At 42.1% G+C, this 19923-nt stretch overlaps 2 protein-coding genes and 1 non-coding gene across 3 annotated transcripts; 1 reads left to right on the top strand and 2 right to left on the bottom strand.

Annotated features, from left to right (window-relative positions):
• Nucleotides 1–377: 377 nt before the first annotated feature.
• On the bottom strand, nt 378–13904 carry ice1 (KIAA0947-like (H. sapiens)). Its single transcript, XM_071547101.1, has 22 exons — nt 13803–13904; nt 13470–13528; nt 12725–12759; nt 12566–12584; nt 11808–11919; nt 11505–11581; nt 11376–11413; nt 11166–11248; nt 10747–10823; nt 10443–10480; nt 10241–10323; nt 9730–9766; nt 9372–9428; nt 9141–9224; nt 6658–7028; nt 3725–6392; nt 3218–3379; nt 2566–2726; nt 2088–2278; nt 1733–1833; nt 1447–1545; nt 378–1276 (listed from the first exon to the last, which is right to left on the bottom strand). The coding sequence occupies exons 1-22, from the start codon at nt 13890–13892 to the stop codon at nt 1095–1097; spliced, it is 4824 nt and encodes a 1607-aa protein (XP_071403202.1). The 5' UTR covers nt 13893–13904; the 3' UTR covers nt 378–1094.
• A 787-nt stretch (nt 13905–14691) lies between these two features.
• On the top strand, nt 14692–14763 carry trnae-cuc (transfer RNA glutamic acid (anticodon CUC)). The gene has a single exon. It is a non-coding gene; the product is annotated as a tRNA-Glu (tRNA).
• A 4123-nt stretch (nt 14764–18886) lies between these two features.
• On the bottom strand, nt 18887–19675 carry LOC139667609 (A disintegrin and metalloproteinase with thrombospondin motifs 16-like; the record flags this gene model as incomplete). The annotated part of the gene is made up of 3 exons (XM_071547100.1): nt 18887–19002; nt 19197–19344; nt 19472–19675. Coding segments are annotated over 3 exons (468 nt in total), but the record flags the coding sequence as incomplete, so codon positions are not given.
• Nucleotides 19676–19923: the final 248 nt, after the last annotated feature.

Raw genomic sequence — 19923 nt, 5'->3', positions numbered from 1 at the left:
TGGAGAAAAAAATAAATGTGTGGCATAATTTCAGAAACTTTCTCAGTGATCCTCAATGCTACAGCTGTCTAGTATACTTTACTTGCTGGGATTTATTGTACACCAACAATAAATAAAAATGAATATATGATATTAACATTTCAAAAGAGGGATTCAATTGTTTGCCTGCTTCATCTTACTGAAAGTTAGTTTATGACTAAGGCTTGGGCAGGATATTATGCAAATGCTATTGTCCAGCAGCTGCAGTAGGCATCTGAACACAGAATTCACTGACCATGACCAATCCATGAGTGCCTCTTTAAGGCAACACCAGGGTTTATTTCAGAAGAGTTCAACCCACCACCACCCCTTTAGGAGGACATCTTTATTGAGGGAAGACCAGTGTTTTAGATCAGAATAGTTATATAATTTTATGTAAGAGCTGGCTCACAATAAATACAGAATGTACAGTAAGATAGAAATGACAAAAAAAAGTTTTTTCTTTTAATGTGAAAAAATTAAATAACTTCTGAACTATTAAACTATACAAAATATTTACCAAAGGCATTCATTGATACAAAAATTGACATCTCATATTTACAAAGATTTACATGAAGAACAATTTACAATAGCAGTAGCACCACAAATAAATCAGAACCAACGTGAACATGTTTGAGAGTGTTTTTGGAGAGTATTTTAGAGTTTTACCTGAGAGAAGCAAACAGGCAGAATCACATCAATGCATTTATTACAGTGTGTCTACAGGTTGCAGCAAGTTAAATTATATTTTTTGAAGACCTTTTAAATGTTGATCAGAATAAAAAGGCCAATTTTGCCACAAAAATACCCTGAGGCATGAAAACAGTAACAGCATCAGAATAGAGGAAACTGTATTTAAGACCTAAAGGCTATATTCAACTATAGTCAAGACACTGAAGGCTTATTATTTAGACAATTTAAGACGTTTTAAGACTTATTATGGACCTGCAGACACCCTGTATTAAGAAGACAGTATGTAATTGAAAACATGTTTGTGTGCAATTGTTCTTGCCCAGTTCAACCTGTCACCAGAGTAGGTACAGAATGAGGCGGGTTTGTCTGTGTGCGTTTCCCCCTCAGCTCCTGACCTGTCTGCACACAGAGGCTATCTGGTTAATGCAGCTGGTGACGGCAGGGGGGACGCTCCGAGTCGTGTCCCCTCTCCACCCTGCGAGGGCCTCCAGGGCTTGCTTGGGGTTGCAGGGAGACAAGTCGTAGACGCAGTAGACAGCCGCTAGCTGGACCTCCCATGGAACGCCTGGATGGAGGAAGAGGTGATGGGAATATGAGCAGGGAATATGAGCCTCTGTCTCAATGGAATTGGATGGCAGGGAGAAATTCGGCAAAACAACACACACTAGAGGCTGTGTATCGGTTGCAACAAAACTGGATCATCCTGAATTCAGTGTGCTTATTCATATTTCATACCTTCCGCCTGTCCATGCCTACAGAATGTGTTGATGACGTTGGCGACAGTTTTCACAGAGGAAACACACCTCTCCTTAATTCCCAGATGACAAAGGCGTCCTATTTAAAAAAAGAACAGAAAAATGTATGAAAACCTTAACTTATAGTTGACAGACATTTTCAAGTTATGGTTTAGGTTATTTGCACAAAATGTTTTAGATTATGCCATAATGAGAGAGCTCAGATCCTGTGTAGTGGAAATTACTCACCATGTCATTTCTACAAAAACAAAAGCAAAACAACTGACCTATGAGTCTGAGGACGGTGGCGACGGTCACGTCAGAGACGGGTGTGTGTTGGTCTCTGGGCTGCGTCACCCAGGTGTTCATCAGCGGCCACAAATCTTTGCTGTAAAAGCACAGACGATCAGCACAGGTGCACACGCTGCTTGTGTTTCATCAAGTTTCATATGTTTTTTTTATTTTCTGCATTTTTAGGGGAGGGCTATTGTGAAGGAAGGAAGTGAGGAGGAAAGCAAGCCAATATGGTTTAGGAGGAGGGCTACTTTGAAGTAAGGAAGGAACAAACGAATGAAGCATGAAGCCAATATGGTAGAAGGAAGGAGGGAAGGAAAGAGAGAGTGACTGGGAGAATAAGCTCACCCCAATACATTGTCATAGGTCCACTTCCACTTCTTGTGTGTACAAAGGAGGTCCAGTGCGAAGACTTGCTCCCAAGCCTCAGTGTCCAGGTCGTCCCCGTACCGATCGTGTTTTTGGAACGACAGGCTCGACCTGGCCCGGACCTCTGACAGCGTTGTGGAGATCACCTGGTCAACGTCACAGGGAGGGTTCTGAGGAGATGCAGACAAATGTGTCTTTTTAAAGAGTCCTTTCTGCTTAATTAGTTAGGAAAGATGGGCAAGAGAGGGGACGACGTGATAAAGACCATGAACGGAATTCAAACTCATGTGACAGGTATACAGGGTATATATTGACCAGTGCTCAATCGACCAAGACAATGAAATCGAAGGGAAGAGCAGAACAACACAAAACAGCAAAAAATTGGAGAAGGCCCCTTTGAGTCAGTCAGTCACTTCATTAGAAATGTCCCTACCATCCCTACCAATGTGTACATTACCTTGTCCCAGCCAAGGTATGCTGAAAGGCAGCTGAGGACTTCTTCTGGTGCTTTCAGTTTTGTGACAGCATGTATGGCCTGGCACAGAGGACTACTGTGTGAGAGGACATTGGGCCATGTTGTCACCATAAACAGGACCAGCTTGGCAGAATCTGGAAAATCTGGAGCAGGAAAGAGATAATATTCTATTAGTCCTAGAATACTAGTATTAATAAAAAAAGAAAAAAAGTGGCGCCCAGGCATTAGGAAGGTCAATCAGTGATCATTTCAGCTCCAATTTACTACTAAAAGTAAAAAGTTAACTGAACAAAGCACTATGGGTTCCAATCAACATGGAATTTGAAGATAACGGCTTAGGAAAACAGGCTTCGGTGGCAACATCACCCTCTGGTGAGTTTTACATAAGAATAGGGGACTAAAAATCCTAAAACCACACAAGCAAAAGGCAAAACATAACACTATTAGACCCCAATCAGGATGACAAGCCAAGGAAACACTGTGAAAAAAACATGACTTCAGCCAAATAATTGGAAACATAACAGCATTAGTAGGGCAACAGCATTTCTTTTCTGTCACAGACTGGGGCTTTAACCGGCAGGCAGAAAAAGCCCTGGATGTCATATTTACGGCATATAACACATGCATTGTTAACCTTCTCTGAGAATGTTGTAGGCCAGGTTGTGAGCCTTCTCCCAGTCTCTCCTCTGTCGACAGATCCCTGTGTAGACCCTGCATAGGGCCTGCAGGTGGTCTCCACTGAGCACCCCTCTCTTTGTCTTCAGCTTGTTCAAGATGGCCAACATCAAATCATCTGCTATGGCCTGGGGAGAAAAAGTACAACATGCACTTACATTCATGCAATATAGGATTTTCCCCCCAGCTGCAGTGCACAGCCCGCTCCCCCCAACAACAGTGTAAAGTCACTAGGCTATATTATATCAGTCCTGCTTCATGCATCTGCTCCCTGCTCACCCATGTCTTCCTCTATTACCACCTTCTCCTCCTCCTCCAGAGCCTGTATTTATTTGATAAGCTACCTCATTATGCATTACCACAACAATAAAAGCAGAGGAACTGTACTACTTTTGTAAACAACTGGATTTCCCTTCAAATCAGCCCCCTGACTATAGAGAACGTATATAAGCATAAAACATCATACTTACCCAGCTGTTTTGACAGAACTCAGAGATGACCTCCTTCTCCTCATCTCTGAGGATAGGCTTTATGGATAGGTTCCCAACATATAGATGGCTCTTGATCACAGGCAATAGATCAAAGCACTGTTTTTCGATTTTTCCCAATGAGTTAACTATTAGAGTTTGCTCTGCAGGTTTTCCACCTTCCATGGATGGAGAGGTCTTTTTAAGCCCTTTGGACGTTAGATTCTGAGCTGAGATAGTCTCATCTGGACTGGTTAGGGTGGAGGAAGGCAATGCCTTGCGAATGAGACCACGGGAGCTGCTCTCTAGCCTGAGCCATTTGTTGTTTTTGGGTTGGGGCAAACTAACGGCAGGTCTCTTCTCTCCTCTCAGCTCTGTCTTGGTGAAAGCTGTGGCAGAGGAGTTGATGGTTTTAAAGCCAGACATCTGACCGACAGTTGTTGTAGGTGTTGTTCCACTCTCTGAAGAACAAATGCTGAGGCTGACATTCCCTCTGAGAATGCTTAGAGTTCGGGCACGGGCGGAGAGTTCTGGATACATGGTGTCAAGGATCCTCATGGAGTTTTCCTGAGATGGGCTGGAGGATGAGGAAGAGGAGGAATTAAAAGCAGACAAGGGCAGGCGACCTGGAACTGGCACAGCATGCTTTGGAGTGGCAGAGCCGAACTGAAGCGGCGATGAGGGGACTCCGTCCGGAGGAAGTGGACTGTTGAGCGATGGGGAGTTTTGCTGCTGACTGTTGCATGTCCTGTAGGTCTGAACTGGAGTGGTAGGAGAAGCCAGCCTATCCTTGGGCGAGGGAAAGGAGAGTTTCCCAATAGCCTGCCTCGGGTTGATTGGTTTGACCATCTTTGGAGGCGTTGCGCTCAGAGGGGTTAGCAGAGGAGGGAGTGGAGGGCCCATTTCAGAGCGAACTTGGCCTATGAACTCTGGTTGAGCTGTAGTTTGTGCAGGTGTACCTGCTGTTGGGCTAGTTAGGGAGGCCCTTTCTCCAGTCATGTCTGGGCTGAGTCTTTCAAGAACTACTTCACATGAATCTACAGATTTATTTGGTCCACTTGTGGTAGCAGCGCTTTGCTTCAGTGAGGTAGTCTGGCTAACAGTCGGGCTAAAAATATATTTGCCCACTTTCTTGTCATCTGAGTCTATTCTGTCCTTAGGCAAGTCTATGAGAACAGCTTTTTCTACGACATCTTCCTCCACTGACTTGGGCACAGGCTCTACAGTTATTGTGTTGGTTGTGAGGTGTTCACTCTTAGTCACAGACAAAACATCATTCCCTCTTTCTGGCTGTGTGTGAGGTTTCAAAGGTTGCAGTTTGACAGTGGGTAACAGACACGAAGGACTCAACTGCCTGCACAAAGAATGCGTACTGTTCTTCATTGATTCACAGCCAACAGTCTGTATTGTCTCTTGGGAGTCAGAAAGCCCATTATGCTCGGCTTTGACTGTACTGTCCAACGTCTCCGTGGGAACCTCCTTTGTGGAAGGAGCTTCATCATTTGCATTACCAGATTCCTGGTGAGTGAGGTGCTCTTCTGCATCTGCCATCTTGAATAGTGCGGACTTCTGAGGTGAAAGCCTTCCAGATGCTGTACCAGCATTTGACTCTATGGGAGAAGCTGGTTCCTCAACCGTTTCGGCTTCATGTGCTTCATCCCCATTTGCCTCCCCAGGAAGTTTCACTGAGGCATCATTTTCATTTCTCTCTTCAGGTTTTTTATCGGAGACACCGCTGATGCCGTTGCTCACCGATACCTCAGACAAACAGGGCTGATCTTCAGGCACCTCTGTGTCCTCGCTAAGAGACCCTATAACATTAGTCTCCTGGGACTGAAAATCCACCTCCATTGCGTCTTGATTGCCCAGTCCCAAACCACTTGGATCTTGACTAGTTTTCCCCTTTTCTGCATCATTTGTAACCTCGCTGCCTTGCAGAACGCCAAGGCATGTTGTGGAAGTAATTGGCTGTGTATCTGATACTGCTTCAGAGACTACAGCGTCATTACTTCCTTCTATTGGTTCTACTGGTAGTAGTGGTACTTCGGCACCAGTGACATCACAAGTACTTGCTACTGTATCCATCTTTGCAATACCCGCTGATTCATCTCCCCCTGCCTCTCCTTGAGTCTGCTCCTCTGATACTCCTCCAGTATCTCCAGTGTGACAAAGTGGAGTTGTTGAGATGCCAGTGTCCACAAGCAGACTACTGTTGGGTTTTACATTGGAGGGTGGCTCTTCACTTTCAGCAGTTAGTGAGGCTATCTCAACCAAAACTGTTATGTCTGATGTGGAAGATGACGATGATGACGATGCTAATTGCATAGTTTTAGGCCACTGGTCAGTTTGCATGACTTCTTGATTTTCTATCTCTGCATTGTCTGCACCATCTCTTTTTCCCTCTGTTTTAGTAATGTCATTCAACTCATGTTGCCCAAAGTGCTTGCAATTATTTTCATTGAAAATGTGTTCAATCTTCTGTGTTGCGACCACTGGCGAGTCCATAGTTTGCTCTGTCGGTAGTCTAGAAGATTTCGGATGATGGCTTGACTCAGGTGTTGTGATGAGTAAGGAGTGCTCTTGCTGAAGAGGAAGGGAGTCATTAGTGGGCTGAGGACAGTTTTCCTTCTCTCCATCCTCTGTCTCAAGAGAGTCCACCTCTCTGTCCTGAAAAAAAGAAGAAAAAAAAGACATAATACACACATTTTGAGAGGTGATCATAGATTCTATCTGCTGTGACTTTTCTGTAAATTACTTGTTCATTTATTTCTGTGGATTTTTCTAAGAATTGGTGCAAGAATTGGTGCAATATAATAAAAGGATTAATAGCAGTAAGTTGTACTGGCTTAGCATTATAAGCAGGGCAAACTGCCTATCAATCAGCAAGAACTGATATTCAAAGAATTCACACTAAATATAACTTAATTCTCACCAAGTCAGGCACTGGGGATATGCAGGGAAGCAGCGGCTTAAACAATTCCAGTATCTCTTCAATAGAAATTCCGTGACTGTCCAAGTCAGTAGATGAGTCCTCCATTATGTGTTCCTTAGACCTTCGCTTGCCTTTGTTTGCAGTATCCGTTTGTTTCTTGCCACCTTTGCACTGCGGAGATGTTTGGCGCTTGATGGCTTGCAGCACACATGGAGTAGGCCTTGATGGTGAACAAGTGGCTTTTGACTGTATGGGGAAATATTGGGATTCACGGACTCTGTGAGAAGCAGACTGGGACCAGTCACATTTACCCAGCTGAGAGTGCAGTCTGTTTTCTGGAGGAGAGGCAAACACCTGCTTGGAACTGACCTCTGAAATCACAAGAAACAGAACAGTGGAATGCTGGATTACAAATGTTTACTGATGACTTTGTATGCAGTTTCCTCATCCTGCACAACACTTAATGAGGGGATTGAAAACAGCAACATTTGACTTGATCCTCTTAAGTTTTCAGGGGCTGGTTAAGAGATATGGGTTCACATCAGGATAGAGATGACACGTTTTACAATATATCTACCATTATAACAGTTACAAATTGAGAACTTAAACTGAAAAAAGTAATGAAGAGGGCCGGCCTGATACTGTAATAAGAAAAAGAAGAGTTATGAGAAAGAAGTAAAAAGAAGAATATCAAAGATGGCGAAAGAATATCAGAAGTCACATATTTGCCCAAATTACAGCCAGCACTGGTGCACGAGATTGTGTCATGAATTCATTGAGTCAGCTGAGAAGTGGGTGGACTAGTGGTCGTTTCATACTAGACCACCTCTGGAGGTAGTGGGTGATCAGATTACAATCTGTCCTCAATGCGACTTGGGTGCATATGTGGTTAAGCGCTATCCAATTACAATCTGATCATTCAAGATGTATATTAATGGCAGATGTAAAGGGGGTCTTACAGTCAGACTTATACTGTGGACTCAATTTTTGAGATAAAATAAAAAATACAAAAAAAAACCACTGGATTGTTTATTGGTGAAGGTCTGAAGATAATTTATAGCAAGTTTGATGTCAGGTGAACATAAAATGTGTGAAGACTTAGCTTGAATTACTTCTACAGTTTTCAGAGAGTCCTTGACTTCATAACTGACTATAAGTTACAGTGAATCAATGATTCTTCACATATTGATGGATGTATTGAGAATAGTAGAGCTCTGTAGGATGTACCACTGATTTCTTGCAGATCTTTGAAGTTTTTAAATTATATTGATTGCTGTAGAACCACTATGAGGACAATTGGCCCTGGATATGTGTGCAAAGTCTTTGTGCATTTTCATGCATGGGAAGGCAGTTTTGGTAATAATAATAATAAATATAGCCGCAAGCGGCGATTGAGGGGTCCAAGCACAATTTGATAAGACAGACAGATAGACAAAACATTACAGAAGGTAGACAGACACACTCAAAAACTGACATGTTGTGAAGTGCGGACATGCAGTCTAACACCGGCTTTTGTGCTGGCCCGTGACTTCTGTCAAGTCAATCTTTTCATATGGTCATTTGTCCAAAAATTAGAAACTTAAGACATTACGCTTAGTTATCACAAGCTTAGTGGTGTGAGGAGACAGCATTACCCACAGGATTTGAACCTGTGATCTTTGGCATGGTAGACCTATCCATTAACCATTAGGCTACTGAGTCCACAGGGGGGCAATGGAGGGAGCACAAAGAAATGGGGCCAAGTAATGAGACTGTCCAATCTATAGGCTATTTAGAGCCTTAGAGTATTTTTACTATGGTCTACTATGGTTACAATACCACCAAATGTTGCATGCTACCTCAGTAGCAGTAGAGTTGATCTGTGCACATATGTACCAAATTTGTTTAAGGTAGGCCAACAACTTCCTGACTTATGGCCATTTTTGTATATTAGTATATTTGTATATTGCCTTGCCTACAAAATTTGAAAGCCAGTTGTAGCAAAACGGTATGGACTATCAAAAAACTGCTCGATAACTTTTGTGCAGGACAGTCCAGACATGCTGTGAGAGAAAATTGGTGAAGATTGGACAAAATATGTAGGAGAAGAAGCGAAAAAAACTGTTTTGGACAAAATTCAACATGGCGGGAAACCTTATGGGCCATTTTGATTGTGGCTCATACGGTTCAGACGTTATAGGCCAAAACATAAAGTTGCTTGTTATAGCGCCACCATGAGGCCAATTGACTTGGGTTTCGTTGCCTGAGTAGCGGCTGAGACTTTCGACGTATCTGACAAGTTTGGTCGCTGTAGCTCTTACGGTTTCTGAGATCCAGATACTTTTAGGGCAGAAGAAGAAGAAGCGGAATAATAATAATCCGAACAAAAACAATAGGGTTCCCAGCACTACGTGCTGGGACAATAATAATAATAATAATAACAACACAGATATACAAGAGGGACCAGCAGAAGAGCTGCCCAGCCCCTAATAACGATGCCTCACCAGGAAAGTGCAACGTGTTTGCTGACTGCCGCTGCTGAGGTTCCACACATTCCCACAGATTCTCCAGCAGTATCCTGAACTTTTCTGTGGAACACACACAAACATCCACACAATGAAACATAAAAACTAGAACAATCTGCTTTATGGTTAAATGTAGTGTATGTGAATAGTTCATCCAGTTAATGTAATACATCATACAAAGCAATAATATAAGTGAAGCCAACTGCATACCCTTGTCCACTTTAGGCTCCTCAGGTACACTTGCTTGAGTTGATGTGCTCATGAATTCTGTCCAAAAATAAAATCATAATAAACATTTTGATATTGTTTGCAACTCAACACAAGTGAGAATAAAATGCTGCTGTTAATGGAAAAAACCTTGTGACTGCAATTTCAGTGAGTACAGCAAGTTTAATCAAACTAGGGTCCTTGAAACCCATTCAAAAACCATGATAAATTCTCAAAAAAGCGTGGTCAGTTGGAAAATTAGGCTATTTTTCTTGTATCCTGAAAAGCTGACATTGAAGAAACAAGGTTTAGATCCAACCACAGCGAAAAAGAAAGAAAGAAAAGAAACAAATTTTCTTACCTTTACTCCTTTCTCTCTCCAATCTCATCAGTCTCACCTGCCAGAGGGAAAAAAATATTAAATTAAATTAAACAAAAACAAAAACAAAAACCATTTTCAATTCAGATCTATTCAAGTACCCGGTGAGTACCAGTACTCACCGGGTACTTGTGATGTACACACATAAAAACCTGCTGGATTGACAATCACTTTGCCCACTGGGCAAGGCTTCCATCGGGATTGCCAAACAAGCCCTTTCTTGGTCAATTGAGGTGCCAGTAAATAAACAATTTCCCCAAGTGGCTAAAAGACCAAAAATGAAAATGTAATATGCCTTTCAGTCAAAAACAAACTATTCAGTTTGAAGGCAGAAAATGTATATTCTAGCAAATTTTGACAGTGGAAAAAAAGGTCCCTTTGGACTGAAATGACATGTTTTTAATATGATGAACTATTAAAGCTTGGACATTTTTTCCCCCACTGACAGAGTGTTGCATCTAATGGTAAAGGGACATAGAGGTCATCACTGCACCTGAAGATCATCAATGTTTCTCCCTAGCAGGATCTTCTCTCTCGTCAGTTGAGATATTTGCTGACTCTGATTGTGAACTGATTCTGAAACAGAGGAAACAGTGGAGCCATAAAATTAGTTCACCATAAAGACACACATCAAAGACATTATGCACATAAAATATATTTTTTGTGTTGTGTAAGTTCAAATTTTCAGTACTAACCTTCAAGCAGTCTAAGTTGATTTTCAAGGTTGCTCTTTCTGTTGGTGGAAATAACATGCAAACGTTTAGCATAATTTATGTTTTAAATGGTTTAATTGCTCCTTTCTCACAAACAAAAAGAGATAAACAATGCAGCAGACACAAGCCCCGGACAGGACTGGACATTATAGCTCAGTGATGCGATCAAAATAACACAAAAATGCAGGACCTAGTGGGAGACAGGTGTGAAAACCATAAATGGATAAGTATAGTGTGTCAAAAGAACAGAAATCACATCCATAACATAGTGTATTATAATTCTTACATGCTTTTTGTCTTGGCATTCTCCGCTCTCAATTGTTCAACTTGATTTGCTAGTGCCTGAGATGTCTTCAAAGATGCCTGGAGAGGTGAAAACACAAAGTTACAGAGATTATGTAGTTTCCTGAGCTACATCTAAACAGAATAACATAAAGCTCACGAGAACAAGAGTATTGGCCTAATATCTCTGGCCAGTTATATGACTGCAACAACCTCCATATAGAACTAAAAAAGAAGGAAATCTCTTAGCAGATGAACCCTGAAAAAAAAATCGAAATATGATTCACTGAGTTCTAAACTACGCCATTTCAGCATTACAAAACATTGCGTTAGATAATTTAAAACTTTTCAAGCAAAACTTGATCTGCTCAATTGATTCAAGGTTGTTAGGATGGGCACTGTTTTTTTTTTTTTTTTGCATACCTGTGTTTTCAGCAAGTCATTTTCAAGTGAGGCCTTCTCCCTCTTCAGGTGTGCATTTTCAAGGGTCTGCTTTTCTGTCACTTCTATGCATTTGAAAGACAATTTAACAAAAAATCAGAGGCAAATTTCACACAATCTTGCTCTATAAATGGTGTGTATAAATTGTGCAATCATAAGTTGGAGCAAGTTACAATAGTGAATGCCAAATACCTTCCACATCTTTTAGCTGGTCCTCAAGTTTCTTATTCCTAAGGATAAGAAGCAGAATAATTAACATTCCACAAAAGACATAATTCAGTGTACGGGTATGGTCTAATTAGGATGGGTGTCTTCTCTTACTGTGCCATTGTTTTGTTGTTCTCCTCCTTCAGCTTGTCCATCTCTTCAGACATCTGTCCATAGGACTTCAGAGTGCACTATAAAAAATGAACACAGTAGGGTTATGAAAAATGCAAAAAAAAAAAAAAAAATAGCTGGAAATATTGGGTAAAATCTAGGGAAATTCATTTATAGATGGGTGGGACTTTGTGTTGCAGTTTTGTAAAAAGAAGTGTAGTCCTAATGTTTAGAGACATACAAATACATTATGATCACCATTAAGAAACCCCTTTTAAAAAAGGTGTCCACAGATATAGTGCATACCTTTGTTTCTTCCAGTTCTGCTCGCACCGATTCATAATCTGCATTCTGTTTCTCCAGAGTAACTAATTTGACCTGCAGCTCTTCCAGTTGTCCTTGGAGCCTGATCGTTTCACTGCATAAAACAAGTTGGAAACAGGAATGTGTTAAGCCAGTTGTATCTAACATAGAGAAACATCATGATGATCTGTGTGCTCTGCTGCCTTACTGAAGATAGTTGCCATAAAGTAACCAGGGCCTGACCGGTATCAGTGCACTAATATTATTGTCCAATACTGAGCTTTCACAGACACAGTCTGTCTATACTGGTATTTGTTTCACTGATAATGCACCAATAACAGCAACATAATTAGATTAGATTTCAGCCCAATGACTGATTGCGATTTTTATATTTTTTATAGTTTCTGTACACTGGACTTTCCAGAACAGCAAACAATTCTAAACAAAATGCCAGAATGTGTGTACTATAGATTTCAGCACAAGTTATGCAGAGCAACAGAATAATAAATCAACTACCTTCTATTTACATTCATGCTCAGGCTGTTTATCAAGGTATCCACATAGGACAATATTTATAGAGGTTCTGAAAACTAAATACTATAATCACTCATCCCTCAAAAGCCAGAGTCAATTTCCTTTGTTAAACCAATGTTTCCCAGCATTTCAAATCCACAAACATGATTAGAGTATGTTCCCTCAGTGGTGTAAGTATCAAAATGTCAAGGCAAAACATTCATCTTTAAAATGTAGGTTGTATGTACCTTTGTGATCTTTGAAGCTGTAATGAACTGTCAAGGAATACACTTACAGACAACTTCACAAAGCAAACAAAAACTGCAACATAATTATGTTTGTTTACTACCAGTCGGTTGGACCAAGGGAATATGTACAGACAAATCATGTTATATCAAAAAGGATATCATTGCACTTCTCTTGATATTCACTCAGCAAGTGGCTAGGAAAGGGGGGAGGAAAAGCATATTATGAGCATCATTATTAAATTATCTTCCAGCACACACACTGATTCAGACAGGATGGTACTGGGTTCATACATTCAGACCACATGACAGAAGTATGGCTACATGCTCAAAGAGAAGAGAAACTTCAACTCAATTATGATAAATATGAGATTGTTACATTTGGCCAACTTTTCAAATTCATCAGAATCTTGGCAATTAATAAGAAACAGGCTACCAAGATTCATTTTTGTTGTTTGTGAATTATGATAAACAAGCCCAAGAATATCCTCCCCAATTAATTTGTTAAAATTAGGTAAGTTTCTATTCTTTTCAGACTCTAGGAGAAATTACTTCATGCATTTAACGTTATTTCATTTCATCTCTGTTGTTCCTGTATTCTTGCCTCAACTGCAAAGCGCTTTCCCACCTGCAGCTGGTGCAAAAGGTAGACTTAACTACAAGTGGAGGGATAGATCTCATAACTCCAATTTTAGCTATCTTACATTGGCTTACAGTGGAATTTTGTTAATTTTGTTGCATTTATTTAACGTTAACATCACTTTATATAACGTTAGCACCTTTACTCTTATCATGCCACCAACCAGAAGTCTCCTTCAGACACAAGAGGAATTGACAGTTGAAGAACACAGAATGCTATGGTAACGTAGCTAGTTAGCTAACACGGACGTTATTGGCTAATACTTACTCAGAATCCGCAATTTTCCGTTTTAGTGCCAGAAAGGACCCCACATATTCGTTAAGGTTCTGCAATAAGAGACGAAGAAGAGAGAAGAAACATAATAGTCAGGAACATTAATAACTAAACAGGTCCAGGTTAGCAGGCAAGATAAAAACAGAACAGGCGCGTCACCGCCTCTTCTTACCGCCTCCCTCCAGTTTACAGTAAACCGGGTAACTGTTACCGTTACAGAATTCAATGAAGTAATGGAAAATGCAGAGACAGCCTGTGTTTAAGATTCAGAGGTAACGTTAACGTAAACAAGACATAACTGACTCGACTGAAGAAAGGTGAACTCACTTGGTGCAAAACAGAGCAGTTTTGACAGCTTCCAACTGTCGCGTCCGCTGCGATTCGAACGATTTTGGATTGATTCTCTCCTGGCATCATGGTAAGATACACTCCCCCGAATTCCTCAGATTGTTAACTTTATAGCACACAAATTAATAAACAGGTCGCCGGGACACGACATCCAGACAGGTTCATAACAACTTCACATTTTCGCGTCTCCCACGTTGACTAAGGACCCACGTCAGGACCCCAAGGGAGGAGCAAACAAAATGCCGGTCAACACACACACAGACAATTTCTCAGCTCGCCACGTCGTAAGCAGGTTTTGCTCCTGCTATTGAATACAATATTACACAGACAACCTTCCAGTTGTATATTTGATATATAACGGCCCGGAATGTGATGTTTAGCGGTTTTTCCGATTTTGGTTCAGGCACCTCGTGGTACAAAAAAAGGGGGCGTTGGAAAACAACTCGTGATAGAAAGGCGGTGCAGCCTGGGTGCAGCATGTACCGGCAGTTAGGCTTTCATGAAGAATTTAATGACCTTACATCTAATGGTATAACAGTGGGAGGAAGGAAACCTCTGACCAAATTAGTTATTATTATCCATTGTACATACACAATACCTCATTTTGCCGAGGACCCTAGTGGAACTCCCACTCAAGGACCCCTGGAGGTCCCAGACCCCACATTGGAACCAGTGCAGTTTTCATATCTAATTTTGGTGGGAGTGGGAGGGTGATACCATGGTAAAATTCAACCGCATTCACACATCTTTTTTCGTCGTACAATATTGGTATTATATAAATACGCAGTCTGAATAACATCTACAGTAATGTGAAAGTTTAAGCTGGTAATGTTGTTTCATTATTGTTTGGACCTCTATGTCGACGCAGTCCCTGGTGGTCTAGTGGTTAGGATTCGGCGCTCTCACCGCCGCGGCCCGGGTTCGATTCCCGGTCAGGGAACTCTGTTTTGGGCCGATGGAAATGAGGCTCGGAGAAATCACCGCGTAACTGGTAGGTCACGGAGTCAATTCCCATGCAATGCGTGGTGTTCACAGCAACCTCAAACACTGGAACTATCCTCTCAGAATGACGTTTATGCGAAGAATCAAATTCCAAATGTGAAATACTGAAGAAAGTTTATTGAATGGAAGTACTGCGGGGAATCTAACCCGATTTCCCAACGACAAAGCACTACAGTATTCTTATCGGGGCTTAAGTGTATCTGTGGTACTTGTGGTGTAGTTGAGTTGCTTTTGCTGCTGGGTGGTGTTAACTTCTATAAAGTCACCAGAGGGCGCTGTTGGACAGATAACGGCCTCTTTATCTCCACTCGATCTCTTGCCTCTTGCCACAGTGTCTCTCTCTCTCTCTCTCTCTCTCTCTCTCTCTCTCTCTCAGTTGAATTCAGTTTCAGTTCAATGTGCTTTGTTGGCATGACTTTACCATGACTTTAAATGCTTACCAAAGCATTTAAGTAAAAATTAATCCACACTTCATTTTGTGTGTGTGTGTGTGTGTGTGTGTGTGTGTGTCACTACCTCAATAGGCCTATACGTGAAGGATCTGGGTTGCTGTGTTTTCATCTCCCACAGACCCTCCACTGTCCAGACAGTATTTTTAAACTCTCTCTCCTTCTCCCTCTTGCTCTCTCACACTGTCATAAACACTCACACGCACACACACACACACACACACACACAAGCACGAAGGGCTGAAATAATTGATCCCAATTGATTTACTTTTAGAAATGCAAAATGTAAGATTGGGAAGGTCAAGGTCCAGGTAGAAAATCAGAGTGTCTGCCAAAACCGTAACAGTGTTGTAATTTGGTCAGTCTCTATATGGATTTGAAAAGCATTTGAAAGTTAATGGAGAGGCAGCAGTTGTCTCCGGCCTGGTCATTCCAATATTTGAGAGGAAGCAGCTAAAGGTGCTGCGATTGCTGTGGGTGCATCCTGATGGAAAGATAATCCCTCTAATGTCAGATGAACTTTCTGAGTGCCGCCTCTAGGCTCAAGGGCTAATGCTCTCCATACAGATGCAGTCAGAGATAGCAGAGTTTCTCTCTCTCTCTCCCTCTCTCTCTCGCTCTCTCTCTCCCTCTCTCTGACTGATCGCCTCTGCCGTTACCTGACATGCGTTAGGTAACACTTTGGATGGCGCAAGATTTGTTTCAATCACCTCTGCCATCTCCAGGAAGCCCTCGTCTGATCTGTATCTCTGTGTAAACAAAAGTCCCCCGTCCTCTTAATCCCCTTCCTCCTTGTTTTTTCCACTTCTTTCTTCGCATTGTTTCAAATCTGTCTTTGTGATGCTTTTAAAGCAGAGGTGAAAACACATAAGTTGTCTAATGGGAGCCTCATGTGCGAGGAAGGTTATGCATGAAACATATAAGATAGTAAATAATACAGAGAAAATACTGCATGTTGCCGTTTTGCATAGAAATAACTGGCTGAGGATAATTAAAAATTTGATTCCACTTCTGTCCACTTCACTTGTGCTTTGTGAGGAAATAGGGGGAATATTTTCTTTTTTCATTATGTCACATTTTTCTAACAGTGGCTGCATGGCCCACTGCTGCTGAATGAATATTGATGCAACACATGGTACAAAGTGCTTGTTGTCATGGTTAGGCGACACTGTTACAGCGTCTGGAACAGAGAACTGTTTTTTATTTGTTCTCTTTTTTTCTCTTCTCTTCTCTTCTCTTCTCTGTACACATACAGAAGATTAAGTTTTGACTTGACTGGGGTGCAAAGTGGCTGATGACAGTACATTCCAGAACCTTGGGGGGGGGGTTAGAGAAATCTGACTCTGAGACACACACACACACACACACACACTGCTTTTGTCAGCAGGCAGGCAATAATGTTCTGAGCTGTGTGAGTGTGTGTCTGTGCATGGTACAGATTTGTGTGTCTCTGTCTGAACCTCCATACCAATTGCAGACTTTTGCCTGGGAACAAAAACACACCCTTACCCTGGCCTACATTCACTCATAATACAGTGTCCACAGCTAACACACACACACACACACACACTGGCCTACATTCACACAGCAACACGGTGCCCACAGCTGACCGGCTATAAATCAACTACAGGGAGATGGGTGACAGGGAGGAAAACCCCTCTTTCTCTCTGCCCACCTCTCCCTCTCTTTTCTCAGGGCATTTTTCTATGACAGCGCCCGACACATAGATGCTCTCCCTCTTTCTTTCTACTCTATTTCTATCTTCTCACACTCTTCCTTTCTCCCCCTCCCGTGTCCCGGGGATTATGACAATGACGATGATGTTTTGGGCATCTGTGTCTCCTCGACTTGAGAAATGACTAAGGTTGGGAGCCCAGACACAATATGTCATAGGTGTTGAAACGGCTCATACCGGGTTGGCATGGCGGGTGCTGGCTTATGCACCGCGCTCCACTGCAGCCTAAAGACTCTGTTTTGTTGGAAATAGGATAGAAGAACCATAGAGTAAAGATTTTTCGGAAGAGGTGCTCAGGCCAGGGAAATAAACCTACTAGTGATGGGAAAAAAGGTTCAGGAGGGCAACTCGATCCCCTCAATCGCCTTTATTGGCCTTTGCATTTTGGAGTAAACTCCTCTATCAGGGCATGATGACAATGACAACACTCCTGTCTGCCAACACGGATGATTTAAGGGATCAAGTTGCCTTCCTGAACCCTTTTTCACCCTCATCGCTATAAGAATACAGTTAGATACATTCATTCAGCTTAGATCCGGGGCTGAAAAGCTTTAGCGCCCCTGTATGGAAGGAGAGAAAATGAAATCAGGACTCGCGCTGCAGCAGAGTTGCTGACAGGAACATACATTTGTTTATTGTTATTTCATTTACATTTGAGTAATCGCCTTAAAACAGCATCAACCATCATCTCTCAGTGCGTTTTAACGGGAGCCGACATGACACGTGATTCTTGTTGCCGTATCAATGCATCCAATCCATGACTGCCTTGTGTTTTATTGAAGGATTTGGTGGAAGAGTGTAACAGCATGCTCATAACTTTTGTATGTATGTTCACTCCATAGCTGTTGTGTATTATCACTCATTATTGTTGATGGGTCTACAACGATGAAGTCTATCATCGGGATTTTAATATAACGGAATTTGTCTGCAAAAATAAAATAAATGTCCTCAATAAAAAAAAGGTGCAGTTTGTCAGCATGGAATCCTATGAAACGTAATACAAAATATGAAAGTAATGGGCTTAGGCTACAATAATAAAAAGGACACATTTATACCGCTTATGAATACAGTTTTCCAGCAACACTGTATTGTAAAGCCAATAAATAAAACAACCAATACTGTACATGGGCCACACAATTCATTTGCTCCTTCCTGAAACTTGAGGATTTCACGTCTGATTTGGTGACAGAAGACATAAATGTTCTCATGATGTTGTCGCGCACAACCTCGACCCATCTCATAACAGTTCTCTTGTGTGAGTCCACTTTGATTGATCCCAGCTTGAACTCATCAAACCTTAAATCAAAATGATATCTTCCTATGTGCTTCTTTGGAACATCCATTTTCCTTATCAGGCCCCGGCTTTCCAATGTACCCTACTGTCTGGTCTGTAAACGCAGTAAACAATTGCACCATAGAATATCACATCACTTCATATGTTGTTGAGTAGCACTGCCTGAGACATTGTAAGCCATAATTCCCCTTTGGCTGACTGGGAGATGCTGTCCTGGGTACAGATCTGTTCAGTTACAGATAGAAACAAGGGATTCAGGATTTCAGTTCCCTTTGGACGTGTCACTCCTATTCATATTTAACCAAGATTCCCCATTTTCCTGGTTCCTCCTGATCACATTCCCGCGTAGTGCTGTCAGCATCAAGTTCTTGTATCCAGATGTCCGGCATCGCAAAGGAGAAGAAAGGGCACCGCAACTCTCTTCCACTTCCATTGAAATGTCTTGTTTGTCAGTGCTCGCCACATGCTTTACGCAAAAAAAACAAAAAACAAGCTGTCTTTTTCAAGCATGGACGTCAAATATAGTCTTTTGTCTATCTAACTATCCTTCTGTCCGTGCCGGAGACAGAGTCACTCCTTATGATTATAGGTTTGAATTCGAACAGGATTTGCAGCACTGCTTGCCGTAGAACTTGTGGTTGCAGACTCCGTGCTGGGGAACCAGGTAGCACCAGTTGAAGTAGTCCTTACACACCAGATCTGGGGACATAACAGGGGAAAAAGACATGTAAGAGCTTATTTTACCTATATCCATTCTGTAATAGTATAAATAGTCATAAGGTTATGTATTCACAGCCACCATTTAAATCATTTTATAACAATGGACAGGTTTTAGACTACTGATTTCAAGTTATGTGTTAAAGTAGTAGTGCATGATATAAGAGCCTCAGTACCTTTCTTCTCTGGTTGTGGGCAGAAGTTGGTGTTGCAGGCCTGGGACATGGCGGGCTTCAGGTGGAGGGAGCACCCAGGGGAGGGCTTCCCCTGAGCCAGACACTGGACCGTCCTGGCCTGCACCCCTCCTCCACACGTCACCGTGCACTGCGGACACCAAAGAAAACACCACCCCCGATGAAGGTACAGCAACTCATGCATTGCCTATAAGAGATTAGATGTTTGTATTTTTACTTGTTCACCAAGTGTAGGTGAATTTTCCACTTCACGTTACCTGAGACCAAGGGGATGAGTGCCAGTCTGGTCGAGGCAGGGGCTGAGGAGGAAGGGCGCGGTGATGCGTGCTCCACGGGCGGACCGGTGGGGTGGTGCGGGCGGGACACTCGGCCGGGACGCAGGGCCTCTGCAGCTCCACCGAGGGCTTGGGGACATGGTGGCACTTCTTGGCAGCAAGCTCTCTGTATTTTCCCGCAGTGTCCTTTTTTTTTTTTTTTTTTTAGGGATAAAAGATTACATAAGCTATAAGATGCCACGAGATAACATGTCACGCCCCCCGGATAATACTCTTCAAAACTGGGGAGTTAGGAATTGAAAGCAGTGATTCCAGATTAATAGACACTGATATAATGCATATGGTAGGAATTTCATCATAAGGAATTGACTTTTTGGCATGTATGACTGAAACATAAACACAGCACATACTGCACAAGTACATACCTTCTCGGC

Source organism: Centroberyx affinis, unplaced genomic scaffold (genome assembly GCF_046629955.1).
Source record: "Centroberyx affinis isolate AG114_WGS23_722 - 3 ecotype Tasmania unplaced genomic scaffold, CSIRO-AGI_Caff_v1 ptg005668l_1, whole genome shotgun sequence".
Classification (NCBI taxonomy): domain Eukaryota; kingdom Metazoa; phylum Chordata; class Actinopteri; order Beryciformes; family Berycidae; genus Centroberyx; species Centroberyx affinis.
The sequence above is the reverse complement of the archived record's forward strand: the minus strand, read 5'-3'. Positions and strand labels throughout refer to the sequence as shown.